At 38.4% G+C, this 21,177-nt stretch overlaps 3 protein-coding genes across 4 annotated transcripts in view; 1 reads left to right on the top strand and 2 right to left on the bottom strand.

The window, feature by feature from the left end:
* The window catches only part of TBC1D23 (TBC1 domain family member 23), a 29,772-nt gene extending 14,812 nt beyond the window's left edge, over positions 1-14,960 (bottom strand). For both annotated transcript variants that reach the window (XM_032191991.1, XM_032192001.1), the window contains exons 1-7: positions 14,892-14,960; positions 8,259-8,370; positions 7,922-8,027; positions 5,347-5,551; positions 3,389-3,512; positions 943-1,067; positions 786-829 (exon numbers count right to left, since the gene is read on the bottom strand). In XM_032191991.1, coding sequence (XP_032047882.1) covers positions 786-829; positions 943-1,067; positions 3,389-3,512; positions 5,347-5,551; positions 7,922-8,027; positions 8,259-8,370; positions 14,892-14,929 — 754 coding nt within the window. In that variant the 5' untranslated portion in view covers positions 14,930-14,960. The remainder of the gene's footprint in view (positions 1-785; positions 830-942; positions 1,068-3,388; positions 3,513-5,346; positions 5,552-7,921; positions 8,028-8,258; positions 8,371-14,891) is intronic.
* Positions 14,961-15,083: 123 nt separating this feature from the next.
* CMSS1 (cms1 ribosomal small subunit homolog) overlaps positions 15,084-21,177 on the top strand; it is a 232,342-nt gene continuing 226,248 nt past the window's right edge. The window contains exon 1 of the mRNA XM_032193968.1: positions 15,084-15,231. Coding sequence (XP_032049859.1) covers positions 15,177-15,231 — 55 coding nt within the window. The 5' untranslated portion in view covers positions 15,084-15,176. The remainder of the gene's footprint in view (positions 15,232-21,177) is intronic.
* FILIP1L (filamin A interacting protein 1 like) overlaps positions 17,188-21,177 on the bottom strand; it is a 34,595-nt gene continuing 30,605 nt past the window's right edge. The window contains exons 3-4 of the mRNA XM_032193946.1: positions 20,600-20,784; positions 17,188-19,339 (exon numbers count right to left, since the gene is read on the bottom strand). Of these exons, the coding sequence (XP_032049837.1) occupies positions 19,249-19,339; positions 20,600-20,784 (276 nt within the window). The 3' untranslated portion in view covers positions 17,188-19,248. The remainder of the gene's footprint in view (positions 19,340-20,599; positions 20,785-21,177) is intronic.

The raw sequence follows: 21,177 nt of genomic DNA, 5'->3' as shown, positions 1-21,177 counted from the left end.
GTTTGTTTATTAATTATATCATGTCATACCATGTAAAAAACAAAACAAAATACAAGGCAGTGAAACAGCTCACATGAATATTAGTTTAATTTCTATTAAAACAAAATAGGGGGCTTATAAAAAAAAAAGATGGAGAGAGACTTTATACAAGGTCCTGTAATGACAGGACAAGAGGGTAATGGTTCTTAACTGAAATAGGGTAGATTTACATTGGATATAAGGAAGAAATTCTACACTATGAGGGCGATGAGGCACTGGAACAGAATGCCAAAGCATGCTCCATCCCTGGAAGTGCTCAAGGTCAGGCTGGGTGGGGCTTTGGTCAACCTGGTTCAGTGGGAGGTGTCCCTGCCCATGGCAGGGGAGTTGTAAATAGGCAATTTTTGAAATCATTTCCAACCAAAACTATCTTATGATTCTATGATCAGAGCAATGAATTAAGCCTCAATCAAGTTCATACAAAGATAATAATTTGGAAAATGTAACAAGTGCAGTATATTTAAAGAAAGATATGAAAGCTACTGCTTTGAGCTTGAAAACATGGTAATTGTTTCAACTGTACAAAACTAGGCATGGAAGTGCTAGAAGGAAATACAAGAAAAGAGGACAGGGCAGATGTGACACAGCACAAGAACAACAAAAAAGGAAATAGTAAGGGGATGTATTGATGAGAAAATCACAGTAAATAATTAAATGACAATTCAATTATTCAGTAATAAACATAATAAACAATGAGGACTATATTATATGATGAATATTTTACTAGAAGACGTATAAGTACTTACTTATCATTTCTTCTTTGTCTGATTCTTGCGCTAAGATAACGTCTCTGAAAACAGTAAAGTCACAGGGAAAGATTAAGATAGCAAAACCAAAATAAAATACAAGCAGATTAAAACTGTGTCAACAGAGGAAATCTCAATGAATTAACAATATACTTACTTTGCATTCACAAGGATGATTAACATTAAGAAGTAGATAAAGAATGGATCTGCTTGTTGTAGATAACTGTCCCATATTGCCTGAGTGACTTCAGCTGAACAGTAATATGAGAAAAGGCTCCCCAGCTAAAAATTTAGAAAATATTGTCAGCAGAAAAAAAAGCTGTAACAAGGAATAATCTTATCAGAACAGCATTTTTAAGAGATACAAGCTAGCTAAAATATAATAAAACCAACAAAAACATGTTAAAATATACATTTGTACCACATATTAAAGGAATGCTCTTCCCTCACAGTATTTAGGGAAACATGCAGTAATGATTCAGGCTTTTCTGTGAATAAATCCTCCTAGTGTAAAAGCAAACTGAGCTGTACATTGTACGCCCAGCAAATTCAACCAGAAATACAACAATTGGGCTGGAACGCCTCTTAGCTCACAGCCACTCCTCAATACTAATTGTATTATGCCAGATCATTTACAAGACAATAATAGAATACATTTACTCAACTAGATTAGCAAACAAGAATAAAAGGCTACCGTAAACAGCATTCTCTCATTTTCACAGTAGAACCAAGCTACTTGAATATTGTTGCACATTAATTTGACAATGTTACTTACTTTGTATTACATTATGATTAGTTACGGCTCATTAATTGAACACTTGCAAGCAACGGAAAATTGCCATTACCATTTAACAAACTGTTTACCTGTTCTCATGTTTCCTTTTAAAAATACACCTTCTCTGATAGTGATGTTCAAAGTGGATAAAAGAAACGCTAGGAAGGTCCTTTCATACACCCTGTATAAAAGCTTGAATCGCACCTAATTCAAATGCATACCAGCTGGCTTCACTGGGGAGTTACTGAGCTTTCTATTGCATTTAAATTTATATCAACAAAGTTACAGCTTTCAAAAGCTCAGTTAGCTGTTTTAAAACACCATCAGGGAATATTTCAATGCTTTTTGGTATACTTTTGTAATAAAAGGTAAGAAGATTTTTCCAGCTCTGCATCGAACACTACTGAAGACAGTATGTCCCTGAACAATGAGACGACAAGTCTCTGAATATTGCTGATGCATTTCTACACATTAGAAGAATTTCTATAAAAAGTAAATTTGTTTATAGATGAAACAACAATGAATTTTAATGTAATCTTAAAATATAAATTGAGGTTTCAGATTGGTCTCTAACCTTGTATGCCAAAGGGCTTGACATTCAGGTCGGCAACATCAATTTCCCTACCTCCTTTCAAAAGATTTCTTTACCTAATAAATCACTAATCTTTTAATAAAGACTCTGAAAGAAGTTTGTATTTACTAAGGAAAAATATATAAAAATAGGTACACTCCATAGGAAAAAAGACCCAATTCCCTCTTCTAAAGACTGATGACTGACAAAAGGCAGATTTCGAGAATATGGAAACTCTTCCTGCATTTAAATATTAAAATTGGTAGCAGCCCAAACAAAAAATCTTTTTAAACAAAAACAAAAATCAAAACTTGTAGTTCAGCAATTTGTTTTAGTCATATATCCTTAACTGATAGCAAACGGAGTTCCAAAAAAAAAAAAAAAAAAAAAAAAAAAATTCATAGCCAGTGAGTAAGAAAGAAGAATCTAGAAGAGATCATGAGGTAATTATGAAGTCTTCCTTGCTCATTTACAATCTTTTCCTTTAAGCCTGTTCTGTAAGTACTATAACATGATTTTGTATGGTCTAATACTACACATGATTTTGTATATGTACTAAGTAGTACTGACTGAAACATGACAATTTGGCTGCTTTATGTTGTAGTCCTGCTACACAACCCTTTTTTTTTTTAAAAAAACAACAACAACAACAAAAATACCTCCTTGAGGTAAGCATCTTTCTAAGCATCTCCTCCTACCCAAGGCAGTTTAGAAATTTAAAGGAGAAGGAAAAGAGAAATTCTTGAAGAGCTGCAAAATATGTATATATATGTGTATATATATATATGCCTAAACTTTAAAAGGTATGACGGCTCTATGCTACAGTTAACTACCTAGTACAGCGCTATACCTAATGCAATGGGCATTCTTAAAACAGTAAGCTGATTTTGAAAGACCAGTTAGGCTGATGTTTCTTCACATCTACAACCATATAACAGCCCACTATAAAAACTAATGTCAAACATTATGGCTGCTTACTATTTTGAGTATGTCAGTTGCATTCCTACTTATTCGAAGTAGTTCCTAACACGAATGGCTCAATTAAAATCTAGTACAATACAAATGTGATATTTACAAGATCTTCTACCTTACATTATGAAACTGAAGACAAGAAAGCCTCCACTATATTAATATAAATGATTTATTTCAATTTATGCAGTTTTAATCTCTTGTACTACTCTTCCCTGAACTGGAATGTGTACTTCAATTTAAGAGGAATTTATTTTTCATTATAGGTCCCTACTTTCACTTTATTACCCAGTTGAGCGCATATGAGTCTGGTGTCATCTTCTTGGTATCAAGAAAGGAGCAGAGTTCAGGCTCATGGTACTGAAGAAGCAGCCTAAATAGATGGAATGGTCTTCCCTTCAGAAAACAATCCCTGAAAGGCAGCAGTGAAAATAATCATGAAATCCCCCAATAAAATTTCAGTTCTCAGACTTAAAGTAGCAATTTTTTGTAGGGATAATGTAATTTCCAACATAGTCCTTTTAAATCACAGGGACTAATCTTGAAACCAGCATGCCTCATAACAGAAAAATGAAATGAAAACAAAACACCTACAAACAACAAACCCCCCACAATATTGAAAAGGCAGCAGAAAGAATTAAATACTTCTGTATTACATACTTTATCAAGTCCTAGCAGTATTGAAAAGATCTAAATATCAAAATAAGGCTAGTATAGTATCAATGTTGTTAATTCAATAAGAATTAAAAAACAATTCTGAAGAGCCAAAAGAATTTTAAAAGACAGTCATTTCACATGTGAGTAATAATTAAAGGTCAATTCATCAAGCAGGAAATAAAGGAGTATTTAAAGCGAATAAACAGCTGTTTGTAACACATTAAGAACAAATCTCAAGTGCTTAAAAACTAAGGGTTATGTGAAATTTGACACACCAATTTCCAAACACAGTTATCAACCTAACTTTCTTAAACAACGGTAAGCCTATATGGGTGAATGGGAAATATTCACAGCAAATTATGTGGAGATTCTTCTTGAGATTATCACATGAACTCTGGCTTCCCATTAAATTAACAGGACAAAAAGGACAAAAAGAAGAATAATGTTCTAGTACTAAATTTAGCATAAGATTCTAGAGTTGCAGATTACTTTTTGTTTGAATGGTTAATATGGTAAATTATTCAGATCCGTCTGTAATTCTTTACTACTTATTAATATCAGGAAGAGATATATATCCAAAAATAACTTCTGACATTTCTACTGATAGCGGAGCAACACTGCTAAGACATTTTCCTCAACTGTTTTGCTCAGTAATTTTTTTTCCTTCTGGTACCTACCATTGTAATCAACTCTTGATAGCATCCCCAGTTGGGGAAAAACAAAAGAAAAAAAAACAACAACAGTTCACAGTGCACAATAGTTTTTAAATTAGAAAATAACTAACAGTATGAACACAGTTTGAGTCATGTGCCAGGGCTGACAAACATTTCCTGTCACAACACCAAACGTGCACATTTCATACTATGCCCAGGTACCCAGTAGCTGGGCCAGAGCCTCCACTCCAGTAAATTAGGCTAAAATCTTTAATTACAGACTGTCTGTATATTATTTCACAAAGTCTTAATTGTGAGGTGCACTCTAGTCGTTCCACTAGTGTGTCACAGGGACACTCTGACATAAATGAAATTTTTACCAAGAATGCCTATAGAACAGCATGAAATGCTCCAATTTCTTTTCATTAAAAAAAAAAAAATAATCTAACATTTCTTAAAAATAAGGTGCGTCCACAACTCACTGAAATACATGTAAAATACCAACTACTTCCTCTAAAGGGATTTTCAGAAACTTAGCATTTATGAAGTACTTTGAAGCAACAGGTATAGAAGCATTTTAGATATTAAAAATGGAAAGAAAGAAAAAGGAATGAAAAATTGTTTTCACATTAATACATAAGCAGGACTGATATTAAACAATTGTTTTTGATTTTGTATGAAATGACTGTTCTTCTTTAAGATGTGTATTAAATCTACATCAGTCACACAATAACTCTTGACATCCTAAAACTTCTGAATTATTTGCTGGACTTATAACCAACAGATTGAAAAATGCTTTGATTTATCATCATATGAAGGAATCTGACAACCTTCCTATAATCAGTGCTACTCTAGCCTATACTAACCTACACATCCATTCACAAAATACTTTTAATGCCATTAAAAACAGCACACAGGCGGAAGGAGGAGTTTTACCTTGGAATGAATTTATTCATGATAGCATAAAAGCAGTTGTACAAATCACTGCGCGGTAATCGAAGGAGCACCAGAGGTTTGAGGAGATGTATCCAGCCAAGGCAAGAATTGTATTTAACATTGCGTGATTTACAGTAAAAAGTAATAACAGACTCAATATCCAAAAGCAGTACTGACTTCTCGTCTTCTGGCACTGACAACCGGTCTGCAAAAAAACATAGAAATATAAACCATCTTAACAGCTTCCCAAAGAAAGTGAGTAAGATTAATTCAGAGGACAATTGTACCGACACAGAGTTCCATGCACTTGGGGAAAACAAAACAAAACAAAACACAACAGAACATCAACCAACAAAAAATCCAGCACCATGGATTGAATGTTCATAGAAAGGCATCCCAAAAGGCATCAAAATATGAGTGATTTTTTAACCTCAGTAGATTAAAGCATTTAATATCACAATAAAGCAGGATGGGAGAAGTTTAGACTTTCCAGAATCTACATGAAACAAAGGTAAAATTCTTTTAATTCTTCAACTCCTGTTTGATGTGCTCAGCAAACAACTTACACGCAACTCCACAACAAATTCATCTGAATTTCAACAGAGATCATCCCACAATGCGTACCTTTCAATTCCTCATAAGCCCACTGATACGCAAATTCACTAAAATCAACAGCTTGAAATTAACAAAGCTTATAGTCTTAAATTTCAGCATTTACATTTGTCACATTTCAATAACTATTTTTAAGTTATTTTCTTAAGACTTTAAATTTGGTTTGCTAGTATAAGAAGAAACTATTTGCTTGCTTACAAATAAATTTTAAATTAGATTTAGCACTCCTGCTGATCAGTAACTATGAGCATATAATATTTTATATAGTGTAGCACATTGTTTTAAATTCTTACAAATTTTGTAAAGTACTGGAAAGGATTAAGATGTTCCCTGTTTACTGACAGATTAATTCTAAATCCATGACTTGTATTAAGTTGCATTTGGATGAAAACTTGCACAACAATTTGGTACAGAAGCAGTTCCATAATTGAAGTAGCAAGCCAAACGCTTCTTAAATACCATGATTTTTGAGTTGGATACATACACAAAGCTTCAGCTTTCATTACTTACAAAGCATCGTTCTACATAGGCTCTTACTTAAAATGCTGGCAATGCTTCAGAAAAAGTACTGGCATCCACCTCACTTGAGGCACTGAATCTAAGACATCTGAAATATGTCAACACTGTACTGCAAATTACGCTTTCTTTCATATGAAGGAATTGCTTCTGATGATAAATGGATTGTAGCTTACTTGCAATATAAATATATGTGCATATATTATACGGACTGCAGTGAAACCAGACTTTTGTGTAAGTTCATATAATTTTCATTTTAATACTACACACATATATTTCGATTTTTATGAAAAATCAACTATTAAATAAACTTATGAATTATATAATTTAGAAACATATGTTCTGATCCAGATTATGTCACTTGTACTATCGCTAAACTAACATATATTAGAAAAAATATGGCAATAAAGAGGGGAATAAGGAGAAATAATGGCATGGAGAGATTGAAGTGACTAGCTTTACACAGTACGAATAGTAATTGTCGTGTTTTACCATTTTTCTGAAGAAATGGTATAATTTGACACAAAGGGAAATCTTTTTTTCTCTTTCCCTTATATGACAGGCAGGGAAGGAAAATAAGTTGTACTAGATTTTAGAGCTAAGCAAAATACAACTGTATATTCAAAGTGGTATGTTTGTACGTATGCATGCTTGCACGTATGCGTGCAGGAACTTCATTCTCTGCCTTAACTTTCAATTCTGCAACAATAAATTAAAAACATGGCAGATAATAAAATGGAAGATTCTCTAATTGATACCATAGGACAAAGTATCCTTACTAATGAGTCACCACTGCCTCCATCACTTAATCATTGATACTACCACTGTTGCAAGGTATCAGGGATTTGGCCACTTTTGTGATAAACTTCCAACCAGATCCTGAGGCAGCTCCTTACAGCATGCTGGAGTACTATTTCCAATGTGTTGGCAGTACCCTGCTTTCACAAAATTAACCTTTCATTTCTGCTGAAAATGCTACTAAAAAATACCTCTTTCTAAAAAATGGCTTATTAAGTCCAAAATGTTCAGTATGTTTCTTTTAGAGGTTATACGCATTTTTGTGCTACACCAGCTTTTCAGATTAAATACTGGACATTGGACAATTAAAAACTTGAAGAATACCATAAAAAGAATCATATGTTTAGAAGACAGAACTTGGAAAAAACATCATTTTTTTCAAACTCCTGGAGCTTTCTTTGCATTGGACTCTGTCCATGCAAGCTATCACTTACAAGTTAATACTTTAAAATTCCATAACATCATCCATTTCAGTGTTGGAGTAGATAAGATACTCTTTCCTTATGATTTCTTGCTAATTTTCTGTGCTCTCTCATCTTCCTCCAAAACGTAAACATCATTCAGGTTATTTAATTCAAATAACAAAGCCCTAAGACAACTGAGAGTACAGAAGTTTTCACAAAGGTGATCTAAACGTAACGGAACTTACCAATTAGCTCTTGGCAATCCTTATGAATTACACTCTGTTCTGGCAGATCTAAACAGCCATCCCATGATGCCAGGCTGTCCCCCTTTCCTACAACATTAAGTGCAATCTGAAAACAAAAATAAAAAACACATTTCAGTGTTTTCCTTTATTAGTTACTCAGTTATTGAGCTCACTAAAGAACAAACGCTCTAAAACTTAATCAACATACTTGCATATTAAAACAATATGACATGAACAAGTTGGCTTTCCCATGGAGATTCCTGATAATTAAATCATTCACCTCAAATCAAACACCACCTCAGGTATTTTCTAGTTTTTGATTTAAGCTCATATTTACCTTCCAGACTTTGGCCCTCAGATCATCAGGCAATCGCCTTCCTTGAATGATATTTCTCACAGTTTCAAGATCACAGCCTCCTTCTTCCAGAGCTTCTGCAAGATCTTTTTCCCTACAATAATGATATGTACAGGGTTTATTTAAAAAAAAAAAATTACACAATATTTTTAAATCTTTATCTATTAAACTGATATAGACCAGGGGCTACTATCAGGCAAAAAGACAATTTCCCAGTTACTGGCAAAAAAAATATTATATATATATGTATATTTGCAAGATTGAGTTTACTCCTTTATTTTTAAGGCTGCTTGTTCAACTTCTAATTCCATTCAGTTTCCATAGGGGAGAAAATAAGCTCAGCTCGGATTTTTATTTTCATGAAGTGATAATGTTGCAAAAGGCATCATAAAAATGCAAATTTAGTGTTAGTTTACAAGGTAAGAGAGAGACAGCAAACTTTCACTCACATACACACAGTGCGCTCAAAGCAAACACTACACATAAATTAGATGGCAAAGGTCTTTTAAATGCACTATTAACGTATTAATAAACCTAGGAAATGGAAAACTCTTTTCAAAGATTTAGAACATTGAGTTTTGAATTCCACCTTTCCCAGAAATGGGAAAGGACTTTTCAATCAAACTCAGATTTAACTGTACAGTTAATTATAAGTGTGAATGTGTGCATAAGACTGAAATAAAACATATACAAGCAACAGTGTAGAAAGTAGAGAAATACACAAATTCACAAGACAGTCAAGGAGTAATGATACTTTAGTTGCCGTAGTAAGACAGCAGATGTTACTATGCATTACAGATAAGAAGGTATGCATTCAGAAATTGCTACTTTACAATCTGATAGCTTCTGCGGACTGTTCCATGCTGTCAGTAATGAGAGAACCACAGCTGATGATTTGAGGAATTTCAATATGATGGAGCAGAGCAGTGTCAAAACACCAGGTTCACTGGAAAAATAGCAACGGCAGAGATATATAGGTCCCTTAGGCAGAACTTCTCCCTTACTGTGTCTCTTAACTGCCCTCTGTTAGCTCTGACACATGCCTTAAGAATGACGCTGTGTCATATACCTGAGGAATCGAACACACCCAGGAGGTTAAGAGCCACAGCAAAACACAGAACAGGACTGCTTATTCAGGACAGATAGTCAAGTATAAAGATTCATTCCCTGTGAACAACATGTCCTTATACACGTGGCAGAACATTGTGAAGCGTTATCAGTGCAACTTTCCATTACCCCAGGTGCTCTGTACTGCATAGACAATTGCAAATACCCACAGAAAAAGCTCAGTCTCCTTCTTTAATTTGCATATAACCACAACGAACTGAGGTTCCTTGCTATAAATCCTCTTGAGTTCAGTCTCTTGAAATCTCAACACACAAAATTCTAATTTTCTAAGTACCACCCTTTTTGATAAGCAGATTAAACCCTCAATCCTAAAAGAACATACGCATATACTTGACAACAACCAACCAGCCAGCATCACTTAAGACTTCTTAAAGTATTTATAAGGTTAAAGAGTAAACACTTTCCTTCCAATTATCAGCCAGTTTCTTTTCCAGCACTTTAAACCATATTTTCAATATACACTGGGGCACAACTAACAGTCCATTTTCTTCAAGTAATTTTTACTAATTTGGTTGAAAGAAAAAAGTTTACAAAAGAAGTTTACAAAAAGACTGACTTGCCTAATTTTCTATTTTAGTTCTCAAAATAAAATCCCAAAGCCAAATTATTATAGAACTACAGAATGCACAGGAAAATAGCTGATTCCCGATACAGAAACCAGGGGTACCCAAGCACACTTGCACGTCCATCACCTATCCCACTGCCTGATGGTGTATGTAACAATTAGCACTGGAAAAATCAAACAACCAGATCAGTTCAAGGATTCAAATCAAGGATTTCCAGGACATCTACACAAAAAGGCTTAGCATTCTGCAGAACGTGATGAACTCTGGGATGTTCTAATATCAAGATTACCTTCAACATGCCATCTGCAAATGTGTGCTTCCTCTAGTTGCCTGATAATACCTTACCATTTGCAAAGTCTTCGTAAGTATTGCCATTAGCAATACCCTGTGACTTTACTATTTCATGTTAAAAAGCAAGAAACTTATATGCTCATCTCTCACATTAAGGTGTGGTACATTAACACATTGAGCTAAATGAAGCAACAGCAGGAAAAAGAAAGAAAAAGAAAGTATCATTCTATTATGATTCAATTAGCTATTCTTTTTCGTTGTCAACTCCCAAGACTGTTCAGAGGCTATGAGGAATACTTTTCTAATAAAAATTCTATTCAGGCTATCTGGCAAAGTATTGTGAAAATGATTTTGATACTTTAACACATGTCCACCGGCTGTGTTTTAGCTTATTTCACTCAGTGTTGTGCTATAAATGTTCCAGCAAACTGCTGGCAGTCTGGATCCTTCTCTTTAATGAATACCAGCTAGGAAGCTTTCTGTTTACACAGACAAAAACTTCCTACAGTTACTTTGGAAAGAATGTAGTACTTCTCTTTATAGGCAAACTCTCCCCAACCCGAATGTCCTAATTTTATGCTCTACCATGGCTCCACTGCCACGTTCCTAGAAGCTATTCAAGCTTTGGTTAAGATGAGTATAATCCCAGCCTACACCTCAGCTGTGGCCCGAAAGATATAATTCTCTCAAGACATGTTACTTCAAATGCTGTAACTCACAATATTGCTAGTAGTATATCTGGAGTAAATTTCCATACTACAGAAGGATCTCTGAAATTCAAGACAGTGGTCAGCAACCTAAACAAATATTCAGAAGTGTGTGGGTTTTTTTTTTGTTTGTTTGTTTGTTTTTGTTTTTAGTTAAAGCACTTATGATGTGAGAGAGAGACTCAGAGGCAACAAAAATTGATCAACTGTTAGGTCTTCAGTTTCAGCCTTTTTTTAAAGTATTGTTTACTTCATTTATATACAACCATGAAGTGCTTGGTAATAACCACTTACAAATACTAATGAAGGGATTAAGTAATTGTGGGGGTGTGAATAGCAGGGAAAAGACAGTAGGAGTTTCAAGAAACCACAAATACACAGGAAAAAAACACATTGTATTAAGAAATCTATAATCATTCAGTAGATGACAATGCTTGGAATGTACCTGCTAAAGTCCATTACTTCTATGCTTGGGGTTTATGTGGAAAGGGTTTGGTACTGGGGGGCTGCAGGGGTGGCCTCTGTGAGCAGAGCCCAGCAGCTGCCCCATGTCAGATCAGAGCCAGCTCCAGCCAGCTCCAAAAGGGACCTGCTGCTGGATAGAGTGACACTTGGGCCTCTGAGAGAGCAGAGTTAAGGAAGGGAAAGAACTGCTGGGCAACAGCAGCTGGGAGAGGGGTGAGAACCCGCCCTGCGGCCCCCCAGGTGAGCGCAGCAGGAGGTGCTCCAGGCAGGCAGCAGCAGTTCCCCTGCAGCCTGTGGAGAGGCCCCTGGTGGCGCAGGCTGTCCCCCTGCAGCCCATGGGTCCCACATGGAGCAGATCTCCACGCTGCAGCCCATGGAGAGGAGCCCACATAGGAGCAGAGGGTCTGGGGGGGAGCTGCTGCCCACACGTGGGGGACCCGTGCTGGAGCAGTTTGCTCCTGGGGGATGGACCCTGTGGTACAGAGCCGTGTGGGAGCAGTGCTTGAAGAGCTGCTGCCCTTAGGATCAGTTCGGCAAGGATGGCACCCCATGGGAGGGACCCCACGTGGAGCAGGGACAGGGAGTGACCGTGAGGAAACGGCAGAGATGAAGTGTTAGGGACTGACCACAGCCCCCATTCCCCATTCCTCTGTGCTGCTTGGGGGAAAGATGTAGAAGAGGGCGAATGAGGAAGAAAGTGGTTTTAGTTTGCTTTTAGATTCTCACTGTTCTAATGTGCTGGTCACAGGCAATAAATTATATTAATCTCTCCACATTGAGTCCATTCTGCCTGTGACAGTAATTGGTGAGCCATTTCCCTGTCATTATGTCAACCCCTGAGCCCTTTTCCATCATATTTTCTCCTTCTCTTTGAGGAGAGGGAGTAAGAAAGCAGTTGTGGTGGAGTTTAGCTGCCCAGCAGGGTAATGCTCATTTGCTATTAGAAAATACAGATCCCTTTGATGTGTTTCTTCCAAGTCAAAATGCATTTCTGGAAGAAAATAATTCAAAAGCGTAAAGCTTGTGATGGGCACACTTCTAATAATAATTTATTGTTTTCACAACACAACAGGTGTTTTCTACATGTACCAAATTCATCACCTAGAATGAACTTATCACACCAGAATAAGATGATAGTCTTTTTTCCATATATACTGAATATACTACCACACACCTGCCATTAGAGATATTACTGATGGGACTAAAAGAGGGATAAACCTGCTTCCCATGTACAGACCACTCATCCAATGCCCCGACACTTGAAAAGATTCTTTGACTATTCACTCCCACATTCTGCAGGTCACAGGCTCACTGTAGCTGCTAGTGACACACTATCTAGCAGGCCACCGCTGTTTCCAGCGTAAGCAGTAGTATTTAGGCACGCATTTCCTACACATCTTCACCCATCTATCCTTAAATCAGAAGCAAGGCTACTATTGGAAGAACTTTTAAAGAATTTGATATATATTTTTTTAAATGATGCCATTTTGCCAGGAGGACCATCATCAGCTTCAGTTTCTATAAATCTGTTTTGTCCTAGAATATCAAATGCATTCAGCCCGCAAGTTTGCCTGCTACGAATATCAAAAATACACGGAAAGAGAAAGACAGGCACACATATAGCAATGCTGTTGTCACAACTACAAGGACTCACTGCAGGTATCAATGTCAGTAGCAGAGTGGATGAATTTATTTTAATGCTTTTTTCCCCCCTCAGAAATACACTTCCTATAACCTAGTTACTCTGATTCCTACATTTCGTTTATGGTCCTCTTTACTGGAAAGAAAGCCTCACCAAGAGCTATATTGAATTGAAAGTAATAAAGACTGCTCTCTATTGATAACAGCCTTCCAGCATCAAATACAATACTGCCAGGAATTAACTAAAATTAATTTTGAGAACATGCTAAAAAGCTAAAAAGAAGTACTTAACGAGCAAGGTCTGACAGACTTTTCTCATTTTTAAATCAAAACTGTTGCTATCAAACTTCTTGCGCTCACTGATGAAAGCCGACAATGACATCTTTCAATAACTACACAAAAAGGTTTTCTTTCAATCGCATTGCGTAGTGGCAAATTTCTGGTTTCTGTCCAGGAAAACAAAACAGTCAGTATGAGTGTTTAACTCATCATTAGTTTGTATCCGCCCTCCTCTCACAAATTACTAAAACCGGTATTGCATGTCGAGGTGACACAGGAAAAAGAAGGGTGTTTTATGCCAATAAACATGTCCAGATTCAAGATGCTGTCACAGTCTCTGAAGACAGGATTACATCTGCCCTGGAATCCCTCTAAGGAACTGAATATAGGGCAAGGATTCAGAGCTGCCCTTCTGGTCTCAAGAGTTCAGGTGGACATACACATCCTTTTATGTTGCAGTTGTTTTCTTTTTAAACATGAAATGTTACTGCAGAACACTATATACTTCAATGCTATGATAACATAGCAATTTACACGCAAAAAAAAAAGCATCAAAATGATTCATGTTATACTTTAAAAAACAATTTCTTTTCCAGTGGCACCCAGCCATACATACACAAGACAGAAGTTTAAATCAATCAATAAAAAATCACTTAAGCTGGCTTTTAAAGAATAAGCAGAACCAAGAAGCCCTGTGAAGTTTCTAAACAAGCAATAAGGAATACAACTGTGCAGTTTATTCAGCAGATACAGCTCCAATAACAAGATTTGTGCTGGCATCCTGAAGTAGCCTTTAAGTGCGAACCGCTGGAACAGTTTCTGTGAGTTCTTAGAAAATCTTTTATTTTCCTATTTTTAATGAATGCCTTGGAGCTTGCCTTTATGAGCAGGCTCAGCATTCATCCCCAAGAGCTGCGTTTGCAGAGCCAGCACAGACAAAGCACAGACCCCAGCTACATCTGCACGCACATCATCGCGTGGTTTTTCCCCCCACAGCGAGACAACACAGCACACAGAAGGCTGTGCATGCTGAGCACAAAACTTTGCATCCTCCACGTAACAGCGCAGAAACAAAAGCACCAGTTTGGACACAGCCGCAAGCAGCAGGTCCGTAACGAGGCGCTGGAGAAGTGCCTATGTGGAGGGGACAAAGAGCAGGGCAGGGACACAGAACCACTGAAAGAAATGGCACGCAATGCAGAAACGCAAGAAGCGGGACACACAGGAGTGCAGATGCCGGGCTTAGACGGAAACTGGGTGAAATGCTGCAGCTGGGTCCCGGGCGCTCCCCGTGCGCCCACCCTACCCCGCCGGCCGCCCAGCCCCTGCCGCCCCCTGCCAGCCCCGCAGCCCCCTGCCCACGCCCGGGGGGGCCTCCCCCTCGGTCCGACGGCCTCGCTTCCCCTGCGGCCCCGCCAAGGCGGTGGAGCCAGGCGGGCCGAGCCCCGCGGTGCGGGGCAGGGTGGGCGCGGCGCCGTTTGGCCGTGCCCGGAGCGGGCGGAGGGCCGGGAGCGGCGCCCCCCCCCCCCCCAGCTCACCAGCAGCCCGGCGGCGGCGCCTCTTCCCCTTCCGCCATGGTGCCGGCGTGTTGTGCCGTGCCGTGCCGTGCCGTGCCGTGCCGCCCCGCGCGGCCGTACAGCGCCCGGCTGCCCCTCCCGCTGTCGCCAAGTGAGGCCGCCGGCTGTAAAGCGCGGAAACCGGGCAAGGCTCTTCTCCCCCCCCCCCGCTAGGGGAGCAGCGCAGGCGCGAGCGCGCTCCCGCGTGGCGGTGCCACCGTCATCTTCATCACCGTCATCCTCATCGCCTTCATCACCTTCATCGCCATGGGGGACGCGCTGGACGAGCCGTGGTGGGAGGCCGGGGCCCGCAGCAGCCCAGGTACGCCGCGGCAGGGTTAGGGCAGCCCCCTGCCCGCGCCCCCCGCCTCTCCCCCCTCGGCGTGTAGCGCCCCGCTCCTCCCCTCTCGCTTATTTATTTCTTATGTTTTTATTTTTATTTCTCCGTCCTGTTCCCTGCTTGCTGCCCGCGGGGATTTGCTGGTGATCTGCCTGAGCTCCGGCCCGTCAGAGCTGGGGCAGTCAGGGGGAGAAACGGCAACGCCAAGCATGAGCACTTGAGAAGCTGCAGGAATTCACCCCAAAAAGTGGGTTTAAACGGGCTTACAGCACACCAGCCTGTGCAGGGAGCTGCTTGCTGCAGGAGCCTCGTGCTGTGGGTCCGCAGGCTAGCAGTGCCCTGTGAATACTTAGCCTCTAAACTGGGTTTTATTCCAAACGGAGAGTGTTTGATGTTGCTTAATGTGTGCTGGTACACATAAGGGAGGTTATTATAGTTCTGAAAGGCTTTGGAAGTAGTAAACCTGTAGTAGAGCCTGTGGAGGGGAAATACCTGTGGTACTTGAGGAGAGAGCATCACCCACGTGCTGGCTGGGGCATCTCCTATCCCCCTTGCCATGTCATATAGCAAAAGGGCACTCATTTTCTCTAGTGATTTGTCTTTGGAGTATGCTATTAGGGCTGATTTGTCTCTTTTCTTGATGATAAATATCTGTCTCTTACACCTGGCATCTTAAATCGGTGGATCTTAAGGTGCTTTACAGAAAAGATATACAATACCGAAGTTCACTATTTTTGTTGCATTCATAATGTGGAGATGTACATGTATTGTGGAAATCTAGGTAGGTCTAGGCAACTAAGAATTATTATAAGAATATTAGTAGGAGTTGGGAGATATCTGTAGCACTGGATAAACTCTAAGTGCTAAACCTTCCAGCGTTTAGATTTCCTAGGTCACCAACTTCCTGTGAAAAGGTACTTCGAGTATATTTTAAGAGAAATAACGTGTGTGTGTGTGTATGTATATATATATATATACATATATATATACATATATATATATATATATATATATATATATATATATATATATATATATATATATATATATATATATATATATATATATATATATATATATATATATATATATATATATATATATATATATATAAAAATAAAGAGGGGTCATAAGCCTCTTGAGGCTTCTGAGCATTCTGTTTTTATTCTTAGTCTCATGTACGTTCCTGTTCCCATGGTAAAGGCTGTAAGGGATTTAGGACTCCGGAACAGAAAAGCTCCCAAAGAGCCTATCTGATCATTCAGCTAACCAGAGGTTAACTTTGTGGTGGCTGGTAAACTGGTATTTTTTATTATTATTATTATTTATTGTTGACAACTTTCTTTTAGAAACTTGATACAAGTCAGAAATACGTTTACTCACTTGAATGATGAACTTTTGATGTGATGGATAAAGCATCAGACTTTGAGATGAGACTGTGAATCCCAACTTTTACACGTATATACAACTCCTCAAGACTTTTGCAATTGCATTGTTGAGCCACTAAAATAATTTAGGTGAGGAAACACCTAGAGGTGTCTAAGCCAGCTTTTAGTGGTCTATGTTGTTTACTCCAAGAACTTTCTGTGGATGCTTTACAACTTGTGATTGTGGGAGAATGTTGTGCAAACCATGTATATATATATGTGCTGCTGTCCAGATCCCACCCATGTGAACTTGTTGACATGTTCTTTATGTGGAGCCTGCTGTATTAAGTCGACACAAGTCATCAGCAAATTAAGAAGAACGTCTGTTATTTTTATTGTGTTACTGCTCCTCACGTACAACAGATGTAAAATCAAGTGTTTATTTGAACTGCATCTTTTGGACAGGGTTTACAAAGTCCACTGTAAGCAGAAATACAAGAATATATCTTTCCATTAGTGCTTTGGACAGATTTGATCATGTTTATTTCTGTAAAATATGAAATTAGTTTAAAAAAAACTCTCCACCTTTGACCTATTTTAAAAAGTATCTCTGCCACAATGGTAGGTAGAAACAGAAGAATTTGAAATGTATACTTGAAATACTGACCTTTTGCCAAGTCCCTTAAGACTAGCCCTAGAATAAAACCTGACCAATGGAATATTCATTTGAATAACCTATCCCTCGTAAGTGTCTTTGATTTTAGTGACTTGTACTTAGAAGATGCTGCTTGAAAGATGAAGTGTATGAAAAGTGTTCAGAGTTGCTTAAAGGGGAGGAAAATATGGGATACATATCCTAGTATATGGATATAAAAGTAATTCCTAATCTGCTTTTGTCCACATCATTAGAAATCATTAGTTTAGAGTCTGTAATAAAAATTGAAGGTAGTTACTCTCACTTTTGAGGCATGAATGTTTACCATTACCATGCTGCAGGTAATTTATGGATGATTGAGTAAAAAACAAAAACAAGCAAACAAAAAACCTGAAGGGATTATCCATCTATTTACCTTGCCACATGACACAAACCAACTTGCCAAATAACTCCTTCAGCAAACCTTTCGCTTTGAGAGATATGGAGAGGGTGGTTAGGGATTATTTTCTGTTTATTAGTTTTGTTTAGTGTTGCACATGTCCCAGGTCATGTAAATGCAGGGTTTCCTTCACTCACTTTGACCAGTTTATGCCACAGCTACATCCATTATTGAATGTTATTTTTGTATTGCGTTCAGAACTGTACAGGAGAGGTTAAGGAATACTCGGGACTCTGTTTAGTCCTGGTGCAGGACGCTAGCTGTTTCCTTTTCTCTCCGTGAACAGAAAGAGCCCTCTTCACAGCGCTAGAAACATCCTTGTTTTGCCTGTAACCAGCATGCCAAATCTCCTAAGTAGTTTGAGGGACAGACGTCTGTTGTCCAGAAGTTCTTCCAGTTACCTCTATCTCTGTGACCACTCCTTGTCTTTCATTCTCCCATGCGTAATTGCCTCCCTTAATCCCATAAGACTATAGTATCCACTTGTCAGGTTTTTTATGTCCTTTAGAGCCTGTGTGGGTTGTGTCCCTTTTACGTAGAAATGAATTGTGTCATCCCAAGACAGAGCAAAAGATGGGGAAGTTATTTTATGTCAGCAGTACAAATAGGTGAGAAGTACAGCATGGTGCTATGGATGAGGAACTGACAGCACTTGAGGGGTCCTTCTGTGCTCTAAAGCAAAGGCTGCTATTGCAGGATTTAATTTCTTGTGCCAGAAGTTTTTATTTTCTTTCAGTAGACAGGCAGTAAAGGCTGTCATTGATAAACAGCATCAATTTGTAACGTGGGATTTGCAGCTACTGAGGAGCAGACCGATCTTTGTAGCACATTCGGTGAGAGTTTTGTGGGCTTGATTTGGAGCTGAGATCTGTTGGCGGATCTGCGTGTGGGGAGCTTTGTGTCTTTCCTTTGGCTCATCCATGAGTTGCTGTCCCTTCAGACGAATGCTGTTCTCGTGCTGAAGCTCCTTCTCATATCTCTCTGGTAAGCGTGCCAAGTTGACACCTGCTTTTTCAACACTATTCTGCTTCTTCACACATACACACACTTGTCCTGCAACTTGCAGAGCACCTAATAGGGTGCTTCTGTGAACTTTATGTGGATCTGAGCATATGTCACACGTAGCCTCAGAACTTTATCGCTATCTCCAGCTTTAGTGAATTACATTTGAAGGCTTCTCGATGAGTCTTTTTACAATTTCTGCTCTTTGCCACAAATGTGTCTCGTAGGGCACGTGCTGAAATAACTTTTCAGTAGTCTGATCTTTTTAAACCTTCCCTTTCTTAAGTACCCATGGAGAATTTCTTGTGGAGCTGTTGAGGGAGGCATGGGTTTCTGTTGTGGGTTTGTAAAAATAGTCACGCAGGAGTGCTAATGTGGTGTACTGTCTCAGTGGCTAAGTAAAACTTTTAGCTGTGAAATAAAAGGGAGAGAAATTGGGTAACTGAATGCATCAAAATCTCTCTTTGCTTCAGCAAAACAGTCCCAATTCTGTCTGTGGTGCTGTGATCACTACCAGCTTTGGCTTTATTTAGGAATTAGGATTTGGCAGTTCTTAAAGAAAGACCTATGTGAAAGGAGCTTTCCCACAAATTATCAGTTGAGCCATTTAGACTGTTGGAATGCACTCTGTTAGGGGAAGAAGAACGAGGGAGACATTAATACCAGGGAAATAAATTAATTTTTATGTTCTAAAACAGTAACTCATGTTAGTTGGTGTTACAGAATTCCTGTGGGGGAGTTACTTACAGTAATAATATCGTGTTAGTTTTTTACTTTATAAAATGGAACAGTCAGGAATTTTCTTGTTAGAGCAACAATTGCTATTTTACACAGAATTGAAAACGACAAACCTGGAGCCTCTTCTGATGTTTTGATTTTTTTTTTTATGTGTGTGCGCATTGGCTGAAAGGAAACTTGAGTGATTTTTTAAGTCCTTTCAAGAAGGTATACTTTAAGAAAAAAGGAAAATGCTAACTTATTTCATGGGTGATCTAATCCTACTTGTGCAAAGAATTAGTTGGTTGAAAAAAGCTTCATGAAGTTATGACTGCTGCTATTTATTTTATGTCATTGTGAGCAGTTGTAAGGGAGGGCAAAATTGCGGAAGGCTGCAGAAACAGAGTTGCACTTCTTTCAAGTTACAATGTATTGTTTACACTTGACACAAATTTTGATCAGTTCCAACAAATACAGTTTACGTGAACTGAAATCTAAATACTGTAGTCCAAATAAAAGGGTAAAAGTTAATATAGCTAATACAAACAACATCCACCTCAATTCTTGCATCTGTTTGTGAAAGGTAACATCTGTGGGAATGCAGGTGGGGCTAATCATACTAATTAAGGAGATGATTGTTCACCTTCAAGTCATGTTTCTAAAGTGATGCTTGGCACAGCAAGGAGGTCTTTATTTCTTGAACTTAAATGCAATTTAAAAGAGTAGGTTTTTGTCCATCCCTCTCTTCGTTCTGTCTTTACTAGCTAACATAAAATACCCATTCTAAAACACTTTTTTAAAACAGCCCCTTCTTCATCCCTGCTTCATTTAGTTTATTGTATACTTGTACAAATATACGGAGACAACATTTATACTGGTATTTGTGGAATATGCCAAAACCAAATTTATAGTAGGAACTTATTTTTATCTCATTTTCCCAGTGTGAGGGACAAATTGCAGAATGACCAGAAAAAGGAGAGCAGAGCTTGGTCCCTGCAGACAAGCTCTAAGCTTTGGTTTGTAAGAATTTGGCTCTCTCTTGCTGTCCTGTGGTTGGTGCCCATTAATGTGCTGAGTGTGTGGATGATTTCCCCCAATGGAAGTAACTGGCATTGAGGTTCAGATTTTCTTTGATCTATGACAGTAAAATGGATTTAAGCGATTATTTACCTTCTCCCTCCGCTTTGCAGGCAGGTTTTAGATACAGTCCTTACAATATGTAGCTTTCCAGAACTGCTGTCTTGGAGCGGTTTGTTGAGATGTCCAGTGGGAATTTTGACAGGTAGTTTAGTTGTGCTCGTAGGCTTTGGTTTGGGGATCCGAGTTGGAATTGATTGACGGAATGCATCAGTAATCTTGAAATAAACCAAGAAAATAGTCATGTTAGGGATGAGAGGCTGGCTGTATACTTAGCTCTTCACTGTTCTTTTCCACTTCATGTAAACAAACACTTATACATACCTTTTATAGTTAAACAACAGAGTAAAAGAAGTTCACTGATGATTTAATAAAAAAAATAAAATGCAAATGTTGCTCAGATGAGGACAGTAGGAAACAACATAGAAACTTTGGTCAGTTAAGTATGAATGAGAATGAGCTGGACAAAAACAAGTTTTGAGAAACAGCTTCTAGTGGCCAACAACACCTGTCTGGAATAAATCAATAAATATTTAAATTTATCAGACTTCAAAAGCCTATGATTTGGCTGTAGACAACTGAATTTCTGGAAGGAATAAAGTAGGAGTGGA

The sequence above is a fragment of the Aythya fuligula genome, chromosome 1 (genome assembly GCF_009819795.1).
Source record: "Aythya fuligula isolate bAytFul2 chromosome 1, bAytFul2.pri, whole genome shotgun sequence".
In the NCBI taxonomy this organism is placed as follows: Eukaryota; Metazoa; Chordata; class Aves; order Anseriformes; family Anatidae; genus Aythya; species Aythya fuligula.
This window is presented reverse-complemented; position numbering and strand designations above follow the sequence as displayed.